At 41.5% G+C, this 23856-nt stretch overlaps 1 protein-coding gene across 1 annotated transcript in view; it reads right to left on the minus strand.

Moving 5' to 3' along the window:
- Nucleotides 1–2319: 2319 nt before the first annotated feature.
- Nucleotides 2320–23856, minus strand: part of ATP6V0A2 (ATPase H+ transporting V0 subunit a2) — a 28678-nt gene continuing 7141 nt past the window's right edge. The window contains exons 3-20 of the mRNA XM_033136387.1: nucleotides 23566–23663; nucleotides 22450–22584; nucleotides 22057–22157; nucleotides 20963–21089; nucleotides 19683–19765; nucleotides 16355–16448; nucleotides 14874–15086; nucleotides 13743–13893; nucleotides 13022–13161; nucleotides 11901–12055; nucleotides 10290–10377; nucleotides 9565–9683; nucleotides 8094–8307; nucleotides 6247–6366; nucleotides 5043–5162; nucleotides 3943–4060; nucleotides 2931–3102; nucleotides 2320–2658 (exon numbers count right to left, since the gene is read on the minus strand). Of these exons, the coding sequence (XP_032992278.1) occupies nucleotides 2559–2658; nucleotides 2931–3102; nucleotides 3943–4060; nucleotides 5043–5162; nucleotides 6247–6366; nucleotides 8094–8307; nucleotides 9565–9683; nucleotides 10290–10377; nucleotides 11901–12055; nucleotides 13022–13161; nucleotides 13743–13893; nucleotides 14874–15086; nucleotides 16355–16448; nucleotides 19683–19765; nucleotides 20963–21089; nucleotides 22057–22157; nucleotides 22450–22584; nucleotides 23566–23663 (2348 nt within the window). The 3' untranslated portion in view covers nucleotides 2320–2558. The remainder of the gene's footprint in view (nucleotides 2659–2930; nucleotides 3103–3942; nucleotides 4061–5042; nucleotides 5163–6246; nucleotides 6367–8093; nucleotides 8308–9564; nucleotides 9684–10289; nucleotides 10378–11900; nucleotides 12056–13021; nucleotides 13162–13742; nucleotides 13894–14873; nucleotides 15087–16354; nucleotides 16449–19682; nucleotides 19766–20962; nucleotides 21090–22056; nucleotides 22158–22449; nucleotides 22585–23565; nucleotides 23664–23856) is intronic.

Below are 23856 nucleotides of genomic sequence, written 5' to 3' on the forward strand. Positions count from 1 at the left end.
GGCTCTTAAAATGGCTCTTAAATGGCTCTTAAAATTCTTCACAAATGGTATGTAACACCATTACTCTGGAGAGGGTGTCATGCAGTAGGCACATACTGGCACATGTAGTGGGAATGCCCCCCAAAATTTATTTTTGTTGGGAAATATTTAAGGAAATTGGGCTGATCACAAAGCAAAGTATCCTCTCATAGTTTTGAAAGCGACAATTATGTTTGCTCCATAAAGAACTGATAATTTACTTTTTAAGGGACAGAAATAGATACAATTGCCAAGCACTGAGACTACCAGATTAATTATCTTGAGTATTGGTATCAAAAATTGTGGCAGATCATGAGCTTGCATTACTAGGAAAACTTGCTAATGAAAATTGCTAGGTACCAAACTGCACAAGTTAAGTTTGCAGCTATATGGCATTACTTTATTGAGTACAATATACAAGAGTTCCTGCACATGGTCATTTGTCACAATTTTGGGCCGTTTTATGTTTTCTTCAGTCGTAGCTCGGAAGTCAAACAGAATCAGTTCCGGAAGTCCATTTGACATCTGAAATGTTCGAAAACCAAAGCATGGCTTCTGATTGGCTGCAGGAAGCTCCTACAGCCAATCAGAAGCCCCGTCCGACGATTGGCTCCCAAAAGAACATTTGAAAACTGGAACACTCACTTCCGGGGTTGCAAAGTTCGGAAGTCAAAACGTTAGACTCGCAAGGCATTAGGTACGACTGTAATTTGTTTTGCACTGATTGAAATAGCCCATTTTCATGTTTCCACCTCAAAATTATTATTTTTAAATTAAGGGCTATGTGACTCCTCCACCTTTCTCCAAATTAAACTCTGCCTTTCCAACTTCCCCTCCTCCCTCTCCTCTCCTTAATCTTGGCTTCAAATCACTGTTGCTGTACCAGATACCTCTATCCTACACACACGTACTTTTGCCATGCATTAAAGACACCATCCACCTCTACTCACAACCAGAGTAGCCCATTCTTTTTCTTCCATTTCTTCAGTAGATTATCATGGGGGAATTTAACCTTTAAAGTGTTACACCAGAATGGTTCCAGACTACATTAATCTAAGGATGTGATATTTTTTACTGGGCAGTCTCTTGTATCCATTGTAATGATTATATTTCCTGAACATTACAACCCACTCTCATCCTGCCACCATCCCTACAATAATAGTTCTCCTCCCACCTCTTGTATTCGCCCATTCTCATCCAGTCATTTTCTCTAGGGACTCCTATCTTACCCTTGTTCTTCCTCATTTCCCCCACAGCTTAGTTCCCCAGAGGTTTAAATCATCACCATCATAATTCATTGCAAGCTACAATTTAACAGGCACAATGTTTGTATTCAAAATGAGTGATTAGCTTTTATTTAAGATGAATATGAAAGAAGGCTAGATTTATTCTGCTGGCAATTATAAAACTCAGTAAGGTGAAATACTCCCATTTCCATTTTGAAATAAAAAAAAAACTTTTAAAAGGTAGCAGTCTTCACTGAATATAAACAAGTTTCATTCAAATTCACTGCTGTGTCGAAAACAAAATGAAACTAGAACCTGATTTTGCAAGTATTAAGCTCCAGCAATGGAATGATGTGCATAAATGGAGTGTGCAATTGTTTTCTGAGAACTTGTACTAACTCTGAGCAAAAGGTATGGGGATATTCAGACTGCAATACTGAAGAAACTTACATAAGCATATACTTAATTTCAAGGAATTAATTTCAACGAAGTTAAAGTTCTACCAGGAGTTAAATTAGAATATTTAATAATTTCAGGTAGCAATATTGGAAGAGAATCACTGTGAGCCCCTATAACTTGCTCCTTGGTCAACTTAACAGGTATTTCCTTAAAAAATTCAAGGTCATAGGCTTCCAAGTTTTTTAGTGAATCCAAAAGCTGGCATGTCTTTCAAATCCTCCCTCTTCTATTCAAAATGTAGGGTGTGCAATGGCAAAAAAATAGCATAGCTCTTGCTCAAACCAGAGGCAAAAAGCTTTTAAACAATATCTTAGCCCATGTCTTAGACTCTATAACAAAGTCTTAACAGTTTCCTGTAAATACTGAAAGGTAAGCAACTTTGTTTTCAGCCGCTGCTTTTCTGAGCTATGAGTGATCATGAAGATGCAGTGGTACCGGTACTAACAGGAATGACAAGGCAGAATGACAGGGCATTTTTCAGTACTGAACTCAGATTCAATGGGGCTTACTTGCAATTAAGTGCATATCGGATGCACTGTAAGGGTTTACAAAAGAGAACAAACTGCTCTTAAAAATACCTGCAGCATTTCTAAAAGCATCAATGAGATATTTAGAATCAGTTTTAAAATCAATTTATATGTGCTCATGACTGGAAAACACAGACATTTTTATGACTATTTACCAGAAATCCATGTTTGCAAAATCCAAATGTGAGGTTATATATTACAAAATTATTTGGATGCATTGTAAGGCAATCAGTGTTGTTCTTTTCTACAATGAACTGTACAAGAATGACAAATAGGTACATGATTATTTTCAAACAACTCTAGAGATGTACTGACTACAGCAGCCAAACTATGCAATGTATCTATTACAATGTACAGAAATGTCTTGAAGGGAGAAAGGTGTGAACTTGTATCCTTCGCCTGAGTAGAACTTGTTCTGAAATTCTACCCTGTAAGAAGAAAAACACTACATTAAAATAAAGGTAATCACATGGACCCCTTTCAAAACTGCTATGCAAACATGCTCTGAATCATATGCACAATGAATAATGACTTTCAAGTGGAACATATTTAATGTCAATAAAGGATTCATTTACTTTAAAAATAAAAATTAAGCTTCACATTTTTAAATTTAAAAAATCCAAAATGTTTTGCTAGCAAGCCAGACACACACACACACACACACACACACACACACACACATTAAAAGGAACACACATACCAGTGAAGTCGTACAGCATGTAGAAAAGCAGAAAGACCTTCCATGACTAAAAGAATGAATATTGTTAGAACCATAAATAAGGCTGAAACCGGTATGAGAAGGATGATCCCATAAGTCGCATCCACATGAAGGCCCACTCTCATGATCATTGCCCAGAGGACTTCTGATAATTCTAAAAATAAAACACAATGAACTGTCGCAAATCCTGCTTTTAATACTTTACCACATGGCATGCCTAGAGGACAAGTAATTTTACCAGGGACATATTATAGGCATTTCTCATTATTAAAAGCAGTTGAAGATGTAATACCTTTATCAAGCGCTGGTTCAGACACTACAGGAAACTATGGCTTTGGACTATGTGGATGAGCTGTGGAAAGCTCTTAGGCTTGCATGATCTGCTGTCCCCACTTCATACTGGTGAGACTGGAAAATTTGCTTCCACTCTTAAGTTAAGTGTATTTCCTATGGTGTCTAAATTTAGGGAAATGCAGTTTGCTTCTTCACCCTTAACCCAATACTGCCCGTACCTACAGTGTATCATGCTGAATGTAATTGAACTGTATGATTTGAACTCTACCATTTGAACATAAGAGATAATGAATATACTTTTGTTACTCATGAAAAATATTTTAATAAAAACTTACGTAAAAAAAAGCTGAGGTCAAACCATGGTTTTGGATTCTGGCCTCTTGACTAACCATAGCTTCAATATACCACAGTTCTCCAAGTTCATACATTATAGGGAATAATGATTATAGTTTAAAACTGAAAATGGATGCTTCCAATTTCCTTGCAGTATGGAAAGAGGAGAAGGGAGGGTTGAATTCATGCAATCCATTCACATAGTAGTAAACCTATTTTTATTACGTCTGAACAGGACAATGAATATGCACATTAGAATTAAATATGTTTTATATTTGTTTTAAAATCAAAAGCGGGGGAAGACTCCTAAAGAACCAAGGCGGGAACAAGAAAACAGAGTGTTTGAGACTGCATGCAGGATACTTACGTGCATGGGCCAAACTAAGAGCCCAGAGCCTGAGGTATGAAGCAGAGTTGGAGATGCATCCTAGACAGTATTCAATGGTATGGATAGCTTGATCCATGAATACATCTGCAAAGTTAAACTAAAGAAAAATAATATGTAAACATACAGATGTACTTCAGAATTCCCAGGACACATAAAATTCATTACAGTAGGTGGTATCCAGTGCTAGTCATATTCAGAGTAGACCCACTGAGACCAACAGGCCTACAGAGTATGCCTTTGTTGGGTATCAGGAAGGACCAAGCAGAAGGTCCCAGGTTTAATCCCCAGCATCTCCAAATAGGGCTGGGAGAAAATCCTGCTTACAATCCTGGAGAGCTGCTGCCTGCCAGTGTAGATAGTAATGCGCATTGCCACATCTCAGTCAGCCTGTCTGAACTTGCTCTATGGTGTTTTTAAACGGTATTCCTTGGGCAGTTTTTACCCTTACTGTCCCCCAAAAGCGCAGAGAAGCATTAGGTTTTATCTTAGGCACATACTTCATGCATGGGAATGTAGAGGCTTCATAGTATGCTGTCAATCACACAACACTATCCTGAATCCTCTGCAATGTGCAGTAGTTCTAGAGTGATCAACTCAGCATGAAAAGGGTCTCTGGAGGCAGAACATTTGAAAGAACTACTGCTACAAGTTTTTTAGACAGCACTCTCAGAAAGCCCAGAACAACACAGTAACAAATTACAAGATGGCAGGTACCTTCCTCAAGGAGCTTACAATCTAAAATTTAACACAGGAAGAGGCAACAGAAAGAGAGGAAGGGATTTATGGGCAAGGGTAAATGCCAGGGTGCAGGACACCCTAAAAAGGGTGTTTTGAGGAGGGGTTTAAAAAAAGAGACAGCATCCTGTAGGTGGCCTGTGACAGATATGTAACATCACATTTTGCAGTCTTCCAGATCACTGATAAATGCATACAAGCCACAAAGGGGGTGTATTTCCTTCCGAAAGAAATATAACACCACAAACTGAAGGGGAAGGGGAACAAGCCCTGTTCTGCACTGAGACAATTCTTTCTACATAGGTCCAAACTACAGGCAGTGTCTGCAAAACACACACACCTACCTCTTCTTTCTCCTCATCTTTGTGCCTGTGGTCCAAAGAGCTGCTTCCTTCTTCAATATCGTGAGTTCTCAACAGAGCAATTTCTTCTTCACTTTCTTTTCGTACTAACCGGTAGCCTTTCTGGAGAATTAAAAATATATATATTTATTTGAATTGTATCACTCACCCCACCTCAGCGGCCCAAGTTGGATTACAGCAACCATGCAAGCCATGTCCCCCCCCAAACCCCCCCAAGCGCTAAAGATTTAGTTCTCAAGAAAGGTGACCAACTTTTAAAAATGCAATGAAGCCTTCTGTATTTCTATCTCAGTGCTACCCAAATTTTTGAGAGCTGAAACACACTCTACCCACAGCCCTCTACTTAATTAAGGTTGCATTTATAGTGTGTGAAGAGTAAGAATTAGCTGCACTTTAGGGAACCCTCCCAGTGGCACAACTTGGCAAGACCTCAAGGGCCAAAAACAGCCTCACAGCAAAATGACTGTTCACAAGATCAAAAACTGGTAAGGGTCATGTCAATACCTGTTAATATTGAATAATATTATTCAATATTATTGAATAATATTATTATTCAATAATAATAATAATAATAATAATACAGGTGTCTCCCCACTTTAATGCGTTTAACACACGTGTGACTGCAATTATGCACAGTGCCAGGAAATAAATAACATCAATTTAAACAGCAAAAAGCCATGAAATAGGCAAAAATGCCCCCCAAACAGTGGGAAAATGGCGCGAAAAGAGAGAGAAAATGGTTAGCAATCCTATGAGCCTTTGCACGTACATTTGAGGCTGTGAAGAGTTGGAGTTGAGAAAGGAGATTTGGAGAGAACAATTGTGGTGGAGTTGGGTGGGTTTTTAGAGTAGTTTGGCTTTTAGATGGCAATCCCCACTATACATGATTTCACATATATGCACGGTACCCAGGAACGCAACCTCCGCCTGTAGTCATAGGCTGGTCAATTGGGCTACACTGTTACAGAACTTCATTTTATTACTTTTGGCTTGGAAACATATATATGTCCTTTTCTGTAACAAAACGGTGTTTATTCTTACCCTTTTTTCCTTGCCCCTTAACCAAAAAGAACATGTGTTTACAGATCCATCAAACTAATTCAGAGAACATACATTTAACTGGAAGAAGGATTCTGCCAATCTTATAACACACATGCTATCATAGGCAGTTATTTCCAATACATACTCTGTATGCTCCGATGCTTTGGCCTCCATTGCTCAACCAGTATAAATAAAGTGGTTTTCCAAAAAGCAGCACTGGGACTGAAAGCACAGCAATAGACAGGAGAAATTTCTGTACAATCATCTGTTTTGAAAGAGAGGAGGCAAAAAAGACAAAGCTGTTTTATATGGAGGTTGATTCCTTTCTCCCTACACAAAACCACTAAAACCCTCCTAATAGGGATAGAGCTAATGGGACTTGGTTCCAACAACACCTAGAGAACCACAGGGAACTTGACCACAGCAATATACATTACTGTACAATACAAAGAATTGACCACAGCAATATACATTACTGAAAGGATTCAGACGGGTGTCAATTCTTTGCAGGAAAAGGATTTGCATGACAACTGACTTAAATGCTAGTTTGGAATTGGGGCTCTTTTTCATTTACTGTTTATACCTTATTAATTTTAATACAATAAAAAAGTAAGGCCACAACATTTATTAAGTTAGAATAATAGTTAAAAAGGACTCTTTTGATCACCTGCCAAGGTGACCATATTAATCAGGCAGATTTTTTTAAAATAAAAAAGTGAAAGTTGTGTTAAAACTGCAGCTGGCAAATACCATCCTAGAAGAGGGACGGGAAGAAATGACTTTCCTAATACGATGCCTCCTGCAACACATGTAAAAATTTATCAACTAACTAAAAACTGAGATTATGCATTGATGATTCAGTTCTATGCATGCTTATTCAGAATTCACTGTGTTCCATGTGGTTTACTTCTCAATAAGTGTATTTAGGACTGCATTTGAAGATTTTTTAAAACTGGGTTACAAGCCCTAAAATGAACACTTTTGTATGGCTGTCTGTTCAATTCCATATATTTCCCCAACTGCCTCTCTTCCTTTCAAAGCATCCACTTGCATCTCCATACACACAACAAAGACAAAAACCAAACCAGGGCAGAAAGAACAGCAAAGAGAAAAATGTGGGGAAACCACCCCTTAATATTGCCTTGTTTATACTTTGCATGCATCACTACAATATTCCCACATTTACACTTTTTCTTCCATGCTACAACTTTCATATGCCACCTTCATCCCAGGCCACTGTGCCCACAAACTAACTTCTGATCTTTTCATTTATGCAATACTGGGTTGCTAAAAAAAAGAAGTGTTGCTCTTATCAGAACGTTTTATTCCTTTCTCTAGAATGAAAAAGATTTCTCCTAATTCCCACATACACACTGCCCAGGCTTGCGCCCCGGGAGGTCACTTTGGTGCTGCTAACGCAGTGGTTTGACTTCATCCCCAGAGGCGCAGTCCATCGTCTCCTGAGACAGATGGATGCCAACAATACCAGCACAGGGAAAGACATACATTCCATACATGCCTAGAACCAAGTAATACTTTCACCTAACTCTTCCCAAAATTCAGTAACTGCTGCACATTCCCAGCACATATACCCCAAAGTGGCTCTACTCCCCACACCTTCAGCCACATTAGAAAATATACATTTAAGCAACCTAAATTATGTACTGTTAAAGACCTGTGCAATTTGCTGCCAAGGAGTGTGGTGGAGTCTCCTTCTTTGGAGGTCTTGACAGCCATCTGTCAGGAATGCTTTGATGGTGATTCCTGTTTGGCAGGGGGTTGGACTGGATGGCCCTTGTGGTCTCTTCCAACTCTATGATTCTATGATTTCAACTGGGGAAATTTAAGTACATGCCTAACTATTCCTTTGAAATCAGTTCAGCTGAAGAGTTGTGTGTTTTGCTTTCTCTTTAGGAAACCCTACTGCAAGACTGGAGACAGGCAAAGAGAAGGAACTCTGTGGCTATCTTTCATATTATAAGGCTTACCAACCTGTCCTTCGAAAAAGATGTGTGGTTCTCTCTTATTAGGAAACAGGAACATGTTAATGAACAAAATCAAAATGCTGGGAGCCGACTCAGAGTTCTTGGCGCTAAAAGCCAACCATTTATAGATGATCATAAAAACCAGGTATCCAAAGATGGACAGAATGAACAGAAGTTGAGGAATGAACACCAAATAGATATTGTACTTCTTCCTGAAATGCCTGATGGAATAAGAAAGAAGGTGGATTTCATTTCATTTTTTGTATTCAAAGTGGAAATCAGTTTTACACAGAAAGCTCATACATAAATAAATATACTGCCTATGCCAAGAAAAAAGAAGCTGCAACCTCCAGGTGTTAGACCACAATTCCCATCATCACTGACCACTGGGCCATGCTGTGGGAAGTTGGAACTCAACAACAGGGCTACAGTTACCCCACCCCTGATCTGAACAATGAATGCCAACACATTTACTGCCCAGCAACTCTCCTCTGCAATGTGGGATAAGCTGCTACTTACAGACCTAAGAGAAAACTGTTCTTTGCCATTTGTAGCCACAGGATAGATGTCTTGGAAAGAAAGGTGGTAGGAGCAGGGAAGAGAGCAGAGTATACCTGAAGGAGCATTACCACCCCTTTTGTTCAGCTCGAACACCAAGATCCAGCTCTGAGGGCTTTCTGGGGGTTCCCTCATTGCAGTAAGTGAGGTTACAAGGAACCAGGTAGGGCTTTCTCAGCAGTCATGCACGCCCTGTGGAACGCCCTCCCATCAGATGTCAAGGAAATAAACAACTACAGTGGTACCTCGACTTACGAGAGACTCGACTTGAGACCTTATTTAACAAAGAACCCAAGCACAAAAAATCTATAAAATAAAAATAAAAATATTAATAGCCCAGAAAAAACCCCACTGTACATAAAACACAACAAGCTGATACTCACCAATAGGCTTTGATCCTTGCATATAAAATTTCAGAGGAGAGCATAGCAATTCACCTCAAAACTCCACTGTACACAACTGTCCTGGATAAACTGACAGTTTTCAATAATCACCAATTAAAGCCACATAAATATATACCTTCAAAAATCCCAAACCTCAAAATTAATCTTCTCAAGACTTATCAGTTTATTATGACCCTTAGTACAAACCTTCCCAGGCCTCAGGTAACTAAGAAGGACGACAACAGAGGAGTGATATAAACTTGCTAACAGCTAAAGGAAAAAAGGCTTTGACACACCTAGCACCCAGCAAAGGCTTTGAATCTGGAGCAGCAAGATAAATTTGAAGGGAGAATGTAGGTTATATTAATTGCCATGGAAAAGTTTGCACTAATAGTCATTGATAATTTGGTAAGCTTCAGCTTGTTGTTTATGTAGAGCTGTTTTCATTTTATCTTAAGAACAGAAAATTTAAAAATACATTTATGCCTTAATTCCGCTTTTGGTTGCTGCAATTCTGCTGTGAAGACACACACTTACAAGTGGTTTAATCCTCCTAAGATGACCCCAAACGTCATGTGGGTCACTCCAATAATTATAGACATTTTCATTTTGAAGGAATTCAAGAAACTGAGGCGATTGTTTGCCAGGTTCCAAATCTGGTAAGAGAGAGAGAGGGGGGAGGCAGATAGAATCAAACTTAACCGAGGAAGAGGAATGAGATATTGACTCTAATTCTAACTACAAGCAAGGATTTAAAGAGCACAGTACGGGGTCCTTCTCCAGCATTCCTTTATGCAAGGTAAGCAAGAAACCCCATGAAGCTCTTTTACAAACACACTTAACTTCTCTTGCAAGTTAGAAAACATGGGACACCCAGGATAATGTCCTTGAAATGGAAAATCATGCTACAGTTGAGACAGCAAGGTGGGACTATTGCTGAGAATTCTTTGAGGGAGAGGTTCCAAGGGGGAAAACTGAAATGAGATCAAGGCATTACTAAGTGCTCTGCTGACAAGGGTGGGAGGTGGCCAGGTATAGGGAACTGAATGTCAGGGACTGAACCCTCCACCTTTTGCATGTACAGTTCCTTAAGAAGTGAGGAACAGCTGCCAACTCTATAGGACTATCCTAGCAAACAGAAATATTTACATAAATTAAAGCTGTAAATCTGTTGGCCTATGATTCAGCATCATAAAACTGCCAATTCTTCTTTAAAGGGTCATCGTTGCCACACAGTGAAAGCTCCAGGGAAGAACACTAACCGGATCTATGCCAAAAGGATAAGGTCCTATGAATACTCCAGTCGCATTTGGATTTAACATCAAATACTGATTCTTCAAGTCCTCCTCACTGTTAGGAAAAAAGCACACAGCAGGATTAAGACTTGAACAAAGACATTTGTATCAGTACTATTTGCTGTCAGAAGCTCCTGCAAGACCCCACAAGGATCTTGTGACATCTTGCAGGTAGGGCTGGGGAACACTCCTGTCTGAAATCCTGCCAGTCAGTCACTGTACACAATGGTTAGCTACATGGAACAATAGTCCAACTCAGCATTTACAGCCTTCCAGGGGCCTTGTGCAACCTTCCCAGAGCAAGGTGAAGGGCTTCAAAACTATTTCCATGGCAGCAACACCCAGTGCAGAAAGAGCTTTTCTTGTGCCTTGCTTACCAGGCTCTGGGAAGGTCACATGGAATCTCAGGCACTGCCTTCCAACTCTTTCTGCCCCGCTCCCCATTTATCTATTTATTTATTTTCCTGCCACCCATCCAAAGCTGCAATTGTGTAAGTAAATCATGCTTCAGTTGCTGGTTTACTGTATTAAGAGAGATCTGCTTCTCAACTAGCTTGACAGGGAGTTGTAAGGAACTCTAAAACTTGCTCCATAAAAAATAAATGTTGTAAGATGCAAAAACAGAACATACAGACTAGTTATCTTCGGACAGGGAAAGCTCTTGAGAAGAGGAAACGTTTTTGCTGTTGGCAAAAACCAGGAGCTAATGTGGCCAGAGTTCTGCACCATAGAGGACACCACCACAAAGAAAGCCCTGTTCCATTCCCCCATAAATTTCACTGTTCTCATTGTTTCCTGCTTACAGGTGAGAAGGGTAACAGCCATGAAAACTGCCAGCTCCTGCAACAAGTGTCCATTTTCTTCCAGTATAATAATAATAATAATAATAATACAATTTATATCTCATCTTTCTCCCATAAGGAGCACAGAGTGGCAAACACATCAATAATGGAACAATTTTTTAAAAAATGTATAAAAACAGTGACCTCAGGTTTGACAGGAACAGCATCTTTCAGCTGTCAAATGCCTGAGTAAACAGGGATGTCTTTTAAATTTCTCCTGGAAGTAAACAGGAATTAAAAAGAAAAAATCACCTGGAAGTCAATCATGAGGGAGAAAAACACACCTCACCAGGAAGAGCATTCCACAACCATGGGATGGCCACAAGTGTCACAGGTCAATGCCAACAGAACAGCCCCTGGTGGTGGCACCACCAAGAAGTATACAGGTAGCTAGTAAATATGTCCTTCGAGTGAAGGACATATCCCTCTCATTAAATGACTGAGAAAAGCTACCACAATATTTTAGAAGGGCAGTTACTGGCTGTTGCTTTCCAGTAAGCTATTTATTATTCTGCACACCACAAAAGATACTTCATAATTGAACTGAAAGCCTAAAAAATTAATCATGAAAATGGCAGGAATTGGAGGCACATTTCATTTACCATAGAATGAGTGAAAAGTATCCTGTGACAGGTTTAGGACACTGCACAAGTGGGGAGAGAAACCTCTGAGCTTCCTATCTCAATACAGGAGGTTGCTTTCACACAGCACTGGATTTAACAAAGGAGTCACTCACCGCCACTCCACAGCAAACATTTGTGAAACGTTCCAGTGGGAGTCAAATATATTCAAAGACTTTGAAAAACAGTCATTGTAGATCAGGCCAGTGTATACAGAAAACAGTCCCATCAGCAAGATGATGTATCGTCCTTGAAAAAACATCTTCATGATCTGCAAATGTTAAAAAGGACAAGCCCACTGACTGCCATGTGAACTTCCTTTGTTACATGTGCAGCACATAAAAGCTTTGATGCACTTCCAAACAATGTATCTGATGTGGTGCAGTGTCCAGATATGCCACAATTCAGAGTTACATGCTACTGCAATGTGTGATAGAAATTCAGCAGAAGATGCCAATCTTAGTAAGGATGCAGTGTGCTTTGTGCATAAAAATATAAGAAACTGCTCTGCTGGATGCATTCCGCTTCCAAAAGTGGCCAGCCAGATGCCCCCAGGAAGATCACAAGCGAGGCATGAGGATTTGCTGAATTACATCTCTGCTATTTAGAATTTACCATTAGTTTATGCATGCCTTTGGGTGAGTCCAGCACATGGTGCTTCTACACTAGAAGAAGCTGTCACCTTCCATACAACAATGGATGAATGATTTGCCCTCCCTTGCCCAAATCAACAAGAGAAAAAAGGAGCTAATGATGAACGTTGGCTCCATCAACCCCAGGCAGCATGGCTAATGATCAGGATGATCAGTTGTCCAAAAACAACTGGAGGGCTTTCTGCAATGTTTTTGGGCTACACTCCCATCATTCCTGACCCAGTCCTGACCACTGGCCATGCTGCCAGGGCTGATGGGAGCTGCACTGCATCAGGATTCGCGGGCCTTTTGCAAGATGCAATTCAAGTCCAGCTTCCACCATCCCTGACCATGCTGCCTAGGGCTGCCAGAAATTGGAAGTTCAGCATGATCTGCAGGGTCACAGACTGCTCAGTCCTGCCTTAAAGTATTTCCCCTTCTATGTGGCAGATACACAAGCAAAACTCCAGTGGGGGGGGGGAAGGAGGAGAACTAAGGGGCCGTTTACAGAAATAGAAATATTGAAAACAAAGGAAGAAGAAGAAGAAGAAGAAGAAGAAGAAGAAGAAGAAGAAGAAGAAGAAGAAGAAAGTTTTCATCTGTACCTCGTCTTGTGATCGCAGGAATTTGGGGTGTTTTTCATATAATACCATGAACAAAGCAAACAAGAACATTATGAAGCCATGTCCACAATCTCCAAACATCACAGCAAATAAGAAGGGAAAGGTGATGATGGTGAAGAGAGCTGCAAAATGAGAGGGACAAGATTTCAGCTTTAGAAGCAACCATACATAATGCATAGTATCCAAATTCTCCATAAGCTGCCTATGCTAGCTTACGCTAAGTCATTGTTTGAAAGTGTCAGAATTTGGCTGAATTTGGCTCATTTTAGCCCTTGAAAGAAGGGAGGAAAAGCATAATCCAGCCACTGCTCTGCTCTTTCATGTTCCTCCTCAAAACCCAGCCTTTCCATGAACACTTTTGACACACACTCTTGGGCTGTATGTCAAGCTTGTTGATTTCAGTCGGTCTTCTCTGATTTATGCCAAATGCAATCTAGTTCTCCCCTATCCCAGTCTACACTGCTCATCTGCTGCCCAAGGGGCATCTCCCCTCTGTCCACCTGTATGTGTAACCAGCTGAATTTACTTTGTGCTCTTATGCACTCTGCAGCACACAGTAAACCATTGTTGCTAACAAGTGTTAAATAGGAGACACTTTTCCATGCCTTATAAAGATTTCTTAAGAAACTCCTGCAACCATTCCTAACAAAGGAGAAAAAATAAATACTGCTTCTCAATAAGTATCTTTCAATCTGTGACCCACCTGGATTAACTTCCCTGTAGCTCCCAATCCCATAAGCATCAACAATGTCCTGGAATCCACAGGTGAATTTATTGGTACGTATCAAAGTTGGAGGTGTTTCTTTTGTTGGTATCGTGTTCATGAACGAAGGGACGGACGCTCCACTTTCACTCTGGTTACAGAATTTAAAAAAGGAGACCTGTATCATTTTTTGTGAAACTGGAAAAATAACACTGATTTCCACATTCTGTCATCCAGACAATGAGCAGAGTCAGACTTGAGCCACCCCAGCTCTGATGATGCACACATACAAAACTCTCTATGTCATTCACATGCTAGAGTACATGCTTCAGAACTAGGTTGCAAACGCCTCTTCTGCAGCCATGAGATCCAAATGTGTGTACGTCAGCCAAGGTGAGCCTGTGCAACTCCAGCCTTCCACGTCACATGATGTCCACAGAGTTCTACGGACAATCCTCTAAGCCTTGCTATTTGCTGAACTTCAGCCATAACCTGTTCATGCAAGGCACTGAGTTTCATTATCCATGCAACTCACAGCCTCCTCCCCTCTACAGTGGTACCTCGGGTTACATACGCTTCAGGTTACATACTCTGCTAACTCATAAATAATGCTTCAGGTTAAGAATTTTGGTTCAGGATAAGAACAGAAATCGTGCTCCGGCGGCACAGCGGCAGCGGGAGGTCCCATTAGCTAAAGTGGTGCTTCAGGTTAAGAACAGTTTCAGGTTAAGAACGGACCTCCAGAACGAATTAAGTACATAACCAGAGGTACCACTGTATTTATAAAGAAATGCATGCAATTTATCATTCATACTGAAAACCCTGAATGCTACATGCTGCCAGGGCAACATTCTCTCCTACCATTCAGTACATTCAGCGCAGTGCAATGGGGCCCAAGCCCACTCCCTCCCTGCTGAGATGAAGACAGACAGTCTCCTTGCTGAATGTCAGGCACATGATGCAGACCTTTTTACTCCAGCAGGCATTTTAAGAGGGTGTCTGGTTTTATGATAAATTTTATTGTCCCATTTTCTGTGCATTGTTTTTACGCATATTTACTTAGAAATGTTAATAATTAAGTGGTATAAAAACAAATAAAGCAAACCTGGAGATAAAATTTAAATCACTTACAGATCCTTCCTCGAGGGCTCGGCGCATGTTTGGCAGGTCAGACAGTGGGCACCAGACCTCAGCAATCAGGCATTTGTTGGTGACATCAAAGCTGCAGAGATTCAGCACGTGGTAAATGGCCTTCATCTTCTTCACTTGGACATCCCAGGTGTAGATAGACTCAGACGCCTTGCACAAAACTTGCCGTAAATAATCTTCAGTTTTATGCAGTACCTTTGTTGTTGTTTTTAGAAAAAAATATTTAAAACTATAGCAAGAACATTGAACTAACAAGGCAACTTTATACAAAGTTCACACAACTGCCCTCGCTATCTATACTCACATAGGTTTTTCAGTATTGATTTTATCTACTGGCAGCTCAAAAGCTATTCCATCGGGCTTCAGGTGGCCTAACTAAAAATGCTTTCGTGTTGTAAGAAATAGAGTAGGATTGTACAGTCTTTCCATCAAGGGGCACATTCCCTCAGGGAAAATCGGTTGGGGCCCACCTGTTTCTGGATTAACTACTCCAGAATAAAGGCCACCCTGCTACAGTTCCCACCATGCCTACCTCCGATCTGAACTGCCAACACACAAACATAAGACGAACCGAGTGGAGCAAGCCAATGGCCCATCTAGTCCAGGATCCTGTTATCATTGTGGCCAATCAGATGCCTGTGGGAAGCCTGCAGTCTGGTTCCATCCCAACTCAGGTGGAGCCCATCTGTTTTGCACTGGCCCGCCTTGTCCCAGAAAGCTCTCCAATATCTAACAAACCCAAACCACTCCTCCCAACACCACTGTCTCATCCACACACTGAGACTACAAAGCTGCACCTGTCTAGCTGGCCCTTTGTTAGGAACCAGCAGAATTTTCAGAGAGCCTCTGCAGATCTACCCAGAGGTGAGTCCCACTGGGTTGGATGGGTATCAAGAGAAATTCTTTTCTTAGTACAACAGACGAGTACAGCTACTGGAAAGCAAGTAATTATATTCTGGCTTGAGTTTATGTACATGTTTCACTCTCTCTTACACTTACACACACACACACACACACACACACACACACACACACACAGAGCGAGGGAGAGAGCGCAGATGGCAACCAATTTCTTTCCAGACAGGAAGTATCTTCTTTTCTCCAAGTCATACAACCAGGATTTCCCCCCCAATCAGTTTATTTTTATCAAATAAAGTATTGCCCTTTTTATTTGCTCTGAGAAACCACATAGAAAGAGAGAAAATGCACTTTTAAAGGCAAGGGGAGGGGACCAAACAGGTAGGAATGGCCTTTGATAGAATGGAAGAGTGTGGTAGCTGCAACAGGTGCCAGGTGCTGAATAGAAGAGGTCTGTCTTTTAGGTTTCTTAGGTGTACACATTTTATATGTAAAATCCTATGCCTGAGAACACATATAACAGCTCATAAACTTTAAGTTATGTATTAACCTTCTTCCATGAGACGATTTGTGCCTCCAAGGTGCACCAGTAACTTTCTACTCACCATATGAAGATCCTGAATGCGAACCTGGAGTCCTTCCATAACTGTTCGGCGCTCCTCAGGGGTGCTGGGATAGGGGTAGACATGGCAATGGTAGCTGGCAAAAAAACAAAAATAGTCTACATAAAAGAGCTCAACAGAGAAGAGAAGAGAAGAGCTGCAAAACAAAAGCAGTGGGAACTTAATCTGGTCTTGCAAAAACAAAGCCTAAAATAGTTCTGGAATATAGGAAGCTGCTTTATATTGAGTCAAGAGCACTGGTTTTTCTAGCTCAGTATTGTCTACTCTGGCTGGCAGTAGCTCTCCCAGGTTTCAGACAGCAGCTTTTCCCAGCCCTAACATGGAGACACCAGGGAATGAACTTGGGACCTTCTGCATGCAAGGCAGATGCTCTACCACTGAGCTACAGCCCTTCCCCAACTGTGGATACAGAGCTGAAGAAGTCTGTCAGGGTGATGGATCAGCACAGCAGCTGACAGACTGTGTACCAGGAAACAAAGGTGCCTTGTAAGTTTTATCAGGGGTTCCGGGTTGAGAAGTTCAACAATGGCAGACAAACTCTACTTAAAGACTGTTTGCCAAGAATAATTTGCAGGTATGCAGTAAGGATCAGGGTTATGGTCAAATAAATATTACTGTATTTACCTGAATGTAATGCTCACCATTTTTGGCCAAATGACGTCACAAAAATAGGGTGCACATTAGATTTGATGGAGCATTAGATTTGACTGCAAGCTTGAAAAACACCGCTAACATAGCAAATACTTTTTTTGGTTTCAAGGTTTCGAAAACTGAGGTGTACATTAGATTCACATAAATATGGTATGCTGCCACCTTACTAAAGCTAGGCAGGTCTGGGTCTGATCAGTGCCTGAATATGAAACCTCCAGGGAACCCTGCGCAGGTCACCTTATTGCCACTGAAGAAATGCAAGATACAAATGCAATTAATAAGCAGATTTGTAGCCACAGAAGTCATGTTTTCAGGTGCACACTCAGTTCAGGTGTGGTGACGATGAGGCTCAAGAAACCTCACCAGCACCCCATTGCTAGCAGGGTCTGCAGCCCAGAACATGCTCCTAAGGATTCCTACAATGCATGCACTCAAGTTCTGGGGCAGACATTACAAGATCCTCCGCAGACAAGCATTCTGCAATACATGCTGTAGAATATTTGGGGAAACAGCTCAGTTCAAGAAGTGACTGTGCGCATTTCTAGTGACTGTAGACCACAATTGAGAGTTGGCAAAGCGACTGTGATCTAAATCTCAGTTTGAATGCACACTGCCAGGTCACAGCACAATGCAGGGACACTTGGCAGCTGCTGCTCAGCAAAAGTTCAGAAATGGAAATCAGAAAGCTCAAATACATTGGCATTTTTTATTCCCTGTACAGCCAGTCTCCAAAGTATCTTGTGCCTCCCCTTCTCCTGTTTTTGAAAGCAGAGAACAGAAAGTTGGGGTGGGTACTTATCATGAGCAACCTTTTTGGGAGCAAGAGTCATCCAAGAAGCAGTGGGTTAACACTCTGTCCCTGACCTAGGAGAAGAACCATCGTTTCCTGGATGACTCCTACAGGTCCACCTAAGGGTCGGGTGGGTGGGTGTAGCTTCAATAAAAACATTGTTTGACTCTTCCATTCCTTCTTTCTCATCCAAATCCTCCATTCAAAATGTATTCTCTTGTGCAGGTGCTGACTAGGCTGGGTCCTGCTACCTTTCCCAATGCAGCAACAGCATGTGCCTTCAAGACCATTCTCTGAACTCATCTTAGAACACTTCTGAGGCTTCTTAGAAGAGAAGCAGCTGATAACACCACTGCTTCACTGTGTATTGTGTGACTTTCCATGGGTGGCATTAAACACTTGACTGGGAATGGCAGCTAAACCCAGCTATCATGAACATAACCGTTTCCCAATACTGATGCTGTCATTATTTTACAAAGTGGTCAAAATTTTCTAAGAGCTATGCATGGATTAAAAGATGTAAGGCAGTTCTGCTTGCAGGTTTCCCATGGCCATCTGGTTGGCCACTGTAAGAACAGGGTGCTGAACTAGTTGAGCTTTTGGTTTGAGCCAACAGTCCAGGAGTGTCCCATCCCCCCGGCATGGCCACCCAGAGAGTAGCATTAATGGAGGGGGGTGGGAGGACATTGGCAAATTGACCCTATCTCATCACCTAGGCCAGCAGGGGCATGTCAAGGCCAATGCTGGCTGTCATAGCATCCTTTCTTTTCATTTTATAAAAAAACTTTTTATAGTCTCAGTTTCAGATAATTTTATTAATTTTCTTTTAAAATATATTATCCATTTCTATAACAAAATCATGCTTATTCCCATGTAAATGTGATTACCATTAGGACAGCAGAAGCAAACCCCATTTTAATCCTATATTACATGATGGCTATGATTTAAGGTGTCATCCCAGAGGGGGGTGACAACCCCCCCCCCCGGGCAGATCGCACTGCCACACTGATCGCCTCGTGGGTGGATCGCCCCATCCCCGGGTGCACGGCATGTGTGCTGCTCCGGGTGCCCAAGCGGCTAGCTCCGCTGCTGGATACGTGTAAAAGGGATACGTGTAAAGGGGAGCTCTGCATAAGACCATTATATCCAGGGTTTATGGTTACCTAGCTGCACCACTGCCCTGCCCCAAAGGCTCACGATCTAGTAAGACACAATGCAAAAGGAAAAAGGAGTGGAGAGGGAAGAGGAAAGCAAGTACTGAAACAACTGCTCCTTTACCAGCTAAACAACAAGGTGAAGTCCGTCTCCCACTTGTCAGGTCACCTGGCTGGTGGCAGAAGTGAAATTGTGCCTCCCCTCAATCTCCACAGTCTCAGGTAACATGCCCCATGCACACATTATATCCTTTTGAGTACAGTGGTACCTCTGGTTACGAACTTAATTCGTTCCGGAGGTCCGTTCTTAACCTGAAACCGTTCTTAACCTGAGGTACCACTTTAGCTAATGAGGCCTCCTGCTGCCACCAGCGGGCGATTTCTGTTCTCATCCTGGGGCCAAGTTCTTAACCCGAGGTACTACTTCCAGGTTAGTGGAGTTTGTAACCCGAAGTGTTTGTAATCCGAGGTATAACTGTATGCACCTCATATTTTTGAAGATTATGCCTAAAAATTGAATGTTTGAATAAGTTCAGTACTAGGGCTTAGCCTTGAGAGTCTCACACAAATCCCAACAGAAAGGGGTAATTCTTATGAAGATGTGGACTAGCACTGATTGCAAAGAGAGAGAGAGAGAAATATTTAAGACCATATTCTGCAATACAAAAATCTCAGTAAGAAAAAGTAAAGCAAATTAAATTATGTTAATTCTTACCAGTCACATATTTTCTTAACTTTCTGGCCTATCTGTTCACCCCAATAAGATATTAAGAAAACAAACCATTTGGTAGGTTCTCCCTGAAAAGTAAACATAAATTGTTCAATTAAAATTTGGCCTACAGTTCCATTTTATTGGCGACCGACTAACCACTCATATTGAACCAACTGCACAATTTCTTTTAAAAATGATTTTTGATACACAAAAATTGTAGATAGGGGGTTTCTGTATTCTGTGAAGATTCCACATGCACAAAGCTCTGGTACAGGCTTAACTCTTAAAATCCCCTATGAACAGCAAAATTATGGCTAACCTTATTGAGACTGCTCCCAGTCGCCTAGTGGCTGTGTTTGAACAATATCACAAGAAACCATGTTTTGCCAAGACAGGAATGAGCTACAGCCTCAGGCTTGCATACTTCCCCCACGCTGCTCCTCTGGCACAGATGCGAGGAGGGGTTCAGAAGCTTTCATTTCCATTCTTTATTAAGTGCACCTTGTCAGTTGATCTTAAGCCTTTGATCAGTGCTTTTTAATGTTTTTTAAAGAAAAAAGTGCCAGTACTCACCATGAAGTTGTTACAGTAAGTGCCACACTTTTAACAATTGGGGGGGGGGGAGGTACTGCATGCCCTTCAGTATCCTCAGAAAAGAATACTGCTCTTAACTATGGTTTGTTTGAAACTTCAGACCGTGAGCTACAAAGCTGGCTTGTTTCAACAAGCCATCATTAAGATTAAACATACTTTAAGGTTCAAATGAAACACGTTGCATTTTAATCAAAACCAGATGTGAAAGTTTGTAATCTCCTCCTCAGAGCCACTTTTCAGCCATGGTTTACCTCTTGCAGGAGTAACTCAGTTCAAACCATGATGTCATATACTGTACTGGTTTGTAGCTGATCTTTAACCATGCTTTAGCTATTCAGACATAAAAGCTTAACCATGGTTTAGAAAAACAAGTCACAGTTAAACATTATGGTTTGGATACTGAGTAAGCAAGTCACACTTAGGTGCCATACTTTTCACATAGTAGGATAAGTTATTGTAAGCTGTCTGGAAGCCTCTTCAGCTAAAAAATCGAATACAATTACTAATAAATAATAAATACTTCATTTCTACAGGATACAAGTGTGATGAACTTGATTTGGATCCAGCCATAACACCTGAGTAGCAACATATACTTTGCGTGCAGATGTATAATTTAGATGAGGAGGTGGGCTGATCCAGCACTGACCTTCAGAAACATGCTGCGTTATATATCTATCCTGATTACTCACGGTATCTGGATCTTCTAGGCACTCGTCCACTTCTGAATAAGAAACAATTGTATATCCTTTGCAGACTCGCCACAGCATTTTTTCAAAGGCTTCAATTTTTGCTCGGTGAACTAAGCCAGATATAAATCTGCATTAAAAAATACAAAGTATACTATAGGAGCAAACTTTAAATTTTATTACATGAGCATTTGGACCAGAAAGGATACCATATTCTATCATTACATGCCAGTGAAGTTAGTTAGGAAGGGCTGGGCATTGAAAGATTATCTGTAAACTAAAATGCCTCTGCCACTGAGGTGCACATGGAAACCACTAAAATTACACAAGGTCATACCAAGTGAGATACAAGATCCCAGCACTTTTAACAATTTTTTAAATCTACTAATCTCCTCCTTACTTAAAAACACAACTGGCACTTGAAGGAAACACAACTGGCTATCAAATATCAAACCATGTAGAGCTCAATTCAGTATGACACGGATTGGTGTCAAGTGTTAATACTGTCAATCTGAAGCTCTGAAACGGGTATTAGGCTGCAAATCTGAACTCACTAGGGAATAAAATCCACTGAGGTTATTGGGATTTACTTTGGAGTAGGCAGGTTAACAACATAAAACTATGCTCATGCAAGCACTTACCCGCATGCATGACACCTAAACAAATAGGATTAATGCAGGCTCGCTTCCTCACTAGAAGGGAAAGACTAAAGAAGAGCTAAATTATTCCAAAAATCTGCCATATCTTTGGCACCATCAAAGTGGTCAGACCTTCATTTTCATCTAAATGTGAAATGACCATTAACAGTTAAGTGCCCAGCTGTCTACAGTCGTACCTTGGAAGTCGAACAGAATCTGTTCCGGAAGTCTGTTCAACTTCCAAAATGTTCAGAAACTAAGGCATGGCTTCCGATTGGCTACAGGAAGCTCCTTCAGCCAATGAGAAGCTGCGGAAGCCGCATCGGACATTTGGGTTCCAAAGAACGTTTGCAAAGTTGAACACTCACTTCCAGGTTTGCGTCATTCGGGTGCCAAAATGTTCGACTCGCAAGGCGTTCAGATCCAAGGTACGACTGTACGGACTTTTTCATCACTTACCCCAGTTTGGCACCGAGTCTATGCATGCAGTTGTAGTCCACTAAGCGGTCTGTTTCTAAAGTTGGGAATTCTTCATAATTTGTAAGTAAACAGGACTCGAACTAAAAATAAAAATAAATGAAAGTAAACATTTCTTCAAATGTGCTAGGGCTGTGCCCAAATCACAGGGGAGTGATGATCACCAAGAGAGATGGGAAACAAGGCTTAAGGTTACTGCATTTGCCCGCATTCAATGGCATTCAGGGCCTCACAGGACTGCAGCAAGACCCACTGCTGCAAGAATCCAGCAGCCATTATCAGGTACTAGGTGGACCCCGGAAACTGGCCTGTGGCTCATTTCCTCCCTTCTGTACACCCAAGTTAAGGAGCTTTGCCATGCAACAGTAACAGTACCTCAGTTCTTCTGACAAAGGACCGGGTGACGCGTAGCATGTGGGTATATTCCGTCAGCTCAAGGAGATTCTTCCTCAGCTTCTCTTTATTTTTTGTCACTTCTCTCAACTCCACCTCCAACTTCTGCAACTGCTCCTGCAATACAAGGGCAAAAGTGCATTCCCATTCTGGCTCTACACTTGTGGCCCTCCAGATGTTGTGTGGCCACAACTCCCATGACAGTCATGCAATTGTTACAGTGCTGGACTAGCACCGGGTCTCCTGTACAAAAACCTCAAGGCTCAATATTACTTTCTGAAATAAGCTTATTGTTGGCATCTGTCCGTTTCACAAGACACTGGAGTAGTACATCTTTGGGGGTGATGTCAAACCACTGGGAAGTTAGCTAGTCACTCTCAATCTCGATTGAGTCTCAGTTCCATAATGTAAAATTTGTTTGGTAGTTGCATCATGGTAGCTTCACAACAGTCTACTTCTTAAACTCATTCCTGTCTATTTCCCTTACCTAAATTATACAGCTTTTCCTTTCTTCCTCTCCGTCTTTCCCCTTCCTGCAACACTGCACTGCTCTTTCCTCTTCTCTGCCTCTGTCTTCCATCTCTGGCCTTTTGAAGTAACCAGCCCTTTGTGACTCTGCCTGCCCCCTCCAGTCAATCAGTTGCACCTCATGATGTTTGCAAGCTCTGGGCACCCGCATATATCATAAGCAGGCACCACAACTCACTGGCATTCCCAATCAGTCCCACTGCTGTGACTCAAACAGAAGAAAGCCCACCAAACCCCAATTTACCACACAAAAACGAAGAGGGTATTGAGTATTTCTTTGGCAACTACTGATTTAATTCTGCACTGGGATGAAAGATCTGTACTCTCTATTCAATGACTCTCAGCTCCCAATTGAGCTAAGCTCACTGGATGGGCCCAAAAAAGTCAGGGCCTCAGCCCAACCTGCCTCACACGGTTGTTGTTACAAGATTAAAATGCTAGTCATGAGCTTCTTGAAGGAAAGTCGGGAATTCAAGCATGCAAGCTCTCACAATCGGCCCAAAATAAAGGAAAATGAGTGGATCTATGACTACCCTTTAATTCCAGAAGATCCCCATTCCCCAAAAGTACCTGAATCTCCAGCATCTGCTTAAACGGAGGGGCAGCAGGGGTAACATCTCCTTCTGGTAGAGGAATGTCCGCTCTCTTAATTTCTTGCACAAGGTATCCTGGAGTAAAGGAGGGAAATACTTTCAAAGGAGTATTCTAACTCAAGGAATATTGTTCCATGAAAGGTTTGCTAGGGAATGAGGAACTTTTTCAACTCTCCAAGGCAGTGAGCTCTCAGGGTTATTATCCTTGGGGAACGCTTGGCCATATAGATTTGGCTGCTGCTCTGGGAATACTCTGCATTGCAGAGGG

The sequence above is a fragment of the Lacerta agilis genome, chromosome 17 (genome assembly GCF_009819535.1).
Source record: "Lacerta agilis isolate rLacAgi1 chromosome 17, rLacAgi1.pri, whole genome shotgun sequence".
Taxonomy (NCBI): Eukaryota; Metazoa; Chordata; class Lepidosauria; order Squamata; family Lacertidae; genus Lacerta; species Lacerta agilis.